The sequence below is a fragment of the Apis dorsata genome, unplaced genomic scaffold (assembly GCF_000469605.1).
Source record: "Apis dorsata unplaced genomic scaffold, Apis dorsata 1.3 scaffold_73, whole genome shotgun sequence".
Taxonomy (NCBI): Eukaryota; Metazoa; Arthropoda; class Insecta; order Hymenoptera; family Apidae; genus Apis; species Apis dorsata.
This window is the reverse complement of record NW_006263371.1, coordinates 383,374-386,451: the sequence shown is the minus strand read 5'-3', so window position 1 is coordinate 386,451 and position 3,078 is coordinate 383,374. Positions and strand designations below refer to the sequence as shown.

General features: G+C 36.3%; 2 protein-coding genes across 2 annotated transcripts in view; one reads left to right on the top strand and one right to left on the bottom strand.

The window, feature by feature from the left end:
• LOC102676588 (beta-1,4-glucuronyltransferase 1) overlaps positions 1 to 3,078 on the top strand; it is a 12,856-nt gene that overhangs the window by 5,004 nt on the left and 4,774 nt on the right. The window contains exon 3 of the mRNA XM_031515478.1: positions 142 to 519. Coding sequence (XP_031371338.1) covers positions 142 to 519 — 378 coding nt within the window. The remainder of the gene's footprint in view (positions 1 to 141; positions 520 to 3,078) is intronic.
• On the bottom strand, positions 986 to 2,147 carry LOC116186895. Its single transcript, XM_031515477.1, has 2 exons — positions 1,797 to 2,147; positions 986 to 1,763 (listed from the first exon to the last, which is right to left on the bottom strand). The coding sequence occupies exons 1-2, from the start codon at positions 2,130 to 2,132 to the stop codon at positions 1,086 to 1,088; spliced, it is 1,014 nt and encodes a 337-aa protein (XP_031371337.1). The 5' UTR covers positions 2,133 to 2,147; the 3' UTR covers positions 986 to 1,085.

Genomic DNA, 3,078 nt, shown 5'->3' with positions numbered 1-3,078 from the left:
ATCATCATAAGAGAAGAAAATTCAATCCAAATTGAATCTCTCCCCGCCTCTCCATCAAAATGTAAATTTTCCAATCCATGAAAGAATCTTCTGTCGATCGAGCTTCGATCTGCTGAATTAACCGTTCGTTTTCTCGTTAAGGTGAAGAGCGACACGCCGGTGATTCAGCCGACGATGAGCCTAAAGGAAGCTGTGCCGTGCAACGAAAAGTCGATGGAACCAAGAAGGGCGCAACGGGGTGATTACTGGGTCCTGTACAATTATGTGCCTATGAGCATGGCGGTGAGATGCTGGGAGAGTGTGACGTACACCACGCACGCGGATTACACGTTTCTGGATAATCTGGAACCGTTGTTGGAACGATGGAGGGCCCCGATATCGATTGCGATGCACGCCCCTGGAACAGACTTTGCGGCGACTCTCGACGCCATCAAGTACTCGAGAAACTGTGGCAGCCCGCTGGTCTCCCAGCTGGTCACCTTCCATGTATTCTTCAGTAGCAAACACGTGCCAAAAGTGGTGGGTAAAAGGAAATGACGATATTATTTTTTTTCCTTTCTCTTTCTTTCCTTGAAACACTTGTCATTTTTTTTTCTTCTCTTTTATATGTATATAAACGTAGATCGAATTAATAAAGAAATATGATCTGGATGGTCTGTTAATTTAGATAGACATGATTTATGATCCAAGAGATTGCAGGTTTTTTTCTAAATATTTTTATATTTAATATTCTTTAATAATTCTGTTTAAAGACAATTATGAAAGAAATTATAGCTGAGAGAAGGGAATTTTAAAATTAATCGTTTCTAGGTTTCATAATTAAAAACACATGTTTCATTGTTCGGTTATACTTCGCAACAGTATATCATTAATTCTATTGTTTTAATTACATCAATTTAGCGTATCACGTATCATATTTTTTTGAAAATCTTGCTCCTGAGAGAATTTAAAAGAGCTATTAGAAAAATTATCCTCAAATAAATATATTTGAATTGAAAACAAGTATTAAATTAAATAAATATTGCTCAACAATTTTGATTTACATTTCTTGGAGACTAGATCTATCGCATATTATGTGGTATTCTCTATATATGAAACAGGGCGTGTTCCTTAATTTCCATCACTTTTGAAGGATGTTCAACCAACAATTTAGACTTCACTGTAGAGATAATGTTCGGTTTCCCATACTTCAAGAAAGGATACTTGAAATAGGCCATGGTTTTGGGTTCTGAGACCACGACCCTGGAATATTGAGGATTAACAACTTGTTCTGTGAAAACTGGTGTCACGATCTCCTTTTCTACCTCTGAAACAACCACTCTTTCTGGAACATTCTCCACGATTTTTTCCGCACGAATGACCTTCTCAACTACTGGTTCTTTCGAGAAAGGTTGGACGATGTTCACGTTGGTTTGAGAGCCGGGATAGGTCTGCTGGAACACTTGCACGGTCTTGGACGAATGAGGACCAAATGCGATCACATTGGCAGTGGTTTGATCGCGTGGAATCAAACTCAAGATTGGTTGGGATCCTGGCCGAATATTGAGAGTTTGAACAGAAGATTGTGGAGCTTTGACGCTCAAAATTTGGACTCTTTGCAAACTTGGTTGGATGCTGAAAGTTTGAACAGCCGGTGGACTTTGAACGCTGAAAGTTTGAACGGATTGTGGGTTTTGAACGTTCAAAGTTTGGACAGATTGCGGGCCTTGAATGCTCAAAGTTTGAACTGTCTGAGAAGCTGGCCGGATGTTGACAGTTTGAACGGATTGTGGCCTTTGAATGTTGAGCGTTTGAACCGCTGGTTGGATGTTGATTTGAGCAGGTTGTCGTTCTTGGATGTTAACAGTTTGAACAGGAAATTGTGGAAATTGAATGTTGGTAGATTTTACATCCGGCTGTATGTTCAGGGTTTGAACGTTATTTGAAACTTTCTGAATGTGTTGCGCTCCTGTCATCTTGTGAAGAAGTATCGACTTCTTAGATCTGTCCACGTCTTCGCCAGTCTGCTCGATCTTCGGCTCCTCCTCTTTCAATCCTTCTTCCTTAGATTCTTCTTTCTTCTCCGTTGGAACTGAGCAATTGCCAATTATTGCCAGACCCAGCAACAGAAACGTTAAAGCGTTGAGGTACATTTCTTTTTTCAGATTGTTCTTACGATCCTTCTTCGAAAACTGTGAACATCTCAGCGATGAGGCTGGTTTTTAAACGTATCCACGAGATTCACCCGACACGTTTGATGTGTAAATCACTCACGTATCGAAAACACAAGACGTTGCTGACCGCGCACAATTTCGATAGTATCGTGTCACTTGTTGACGCTGCCAGTACATGGGATGCGCCGTGTTTTTAGTCTCGTTCGTGTTTCCATTGCGTGACATTAATTATTCTTCCGCACTTTTTATTTATTTATTGCATTATGTTATTTATTGTATCTACATGTACTCGTGACACGACGAAAAGATTGGTCCAGGAAATGAAAAATCTTCTCAGTCAGAAATGAAAATGAAGATGAAATTAAATTTTACGAGATAGAATACGATTAATCATTTCGTTCAATTTTTAAAAATTATTAGTTAGATTTATTCGTGGAAATTGTGTTTCAATTTGAAAGAAAAATTTCTTTTTCCACGAATCTTTTGAATAATTTAAAAAGTTTTTTTTTTTTTTTTAATTTGTTTGAAATTTCTTTAATTCGTTCGTTCTTCTTTTATTTTCCATTCTCTTTTCTAATTTTCTAAGTTTTTTTAATCCATTTGTATTTACATTTTTTTATCTTGAATTTAATATTATTTTATGTTTTGTTTTATTTTTTATTATTTTATATTTCCTATCAATATTATGCACATATTATGACAAATAAAAATCTTTCTGAAATTAAAAAAAAATGAATAGGAAGAATTTAATTAAATATTTTTTCATAACTTTTCAATAGAAAATTCTAATTAAAAAAGAAATTTTATAATTAGAAAATTTATTTAGAAAGTTGGCTTAATCCTCCTTTCTACCTTTTCTCTCGAACGTATAGCATCATTTCAAAGCGAAGAAATCTTTCAAGATAGATGAGATAGATTCTCAGTT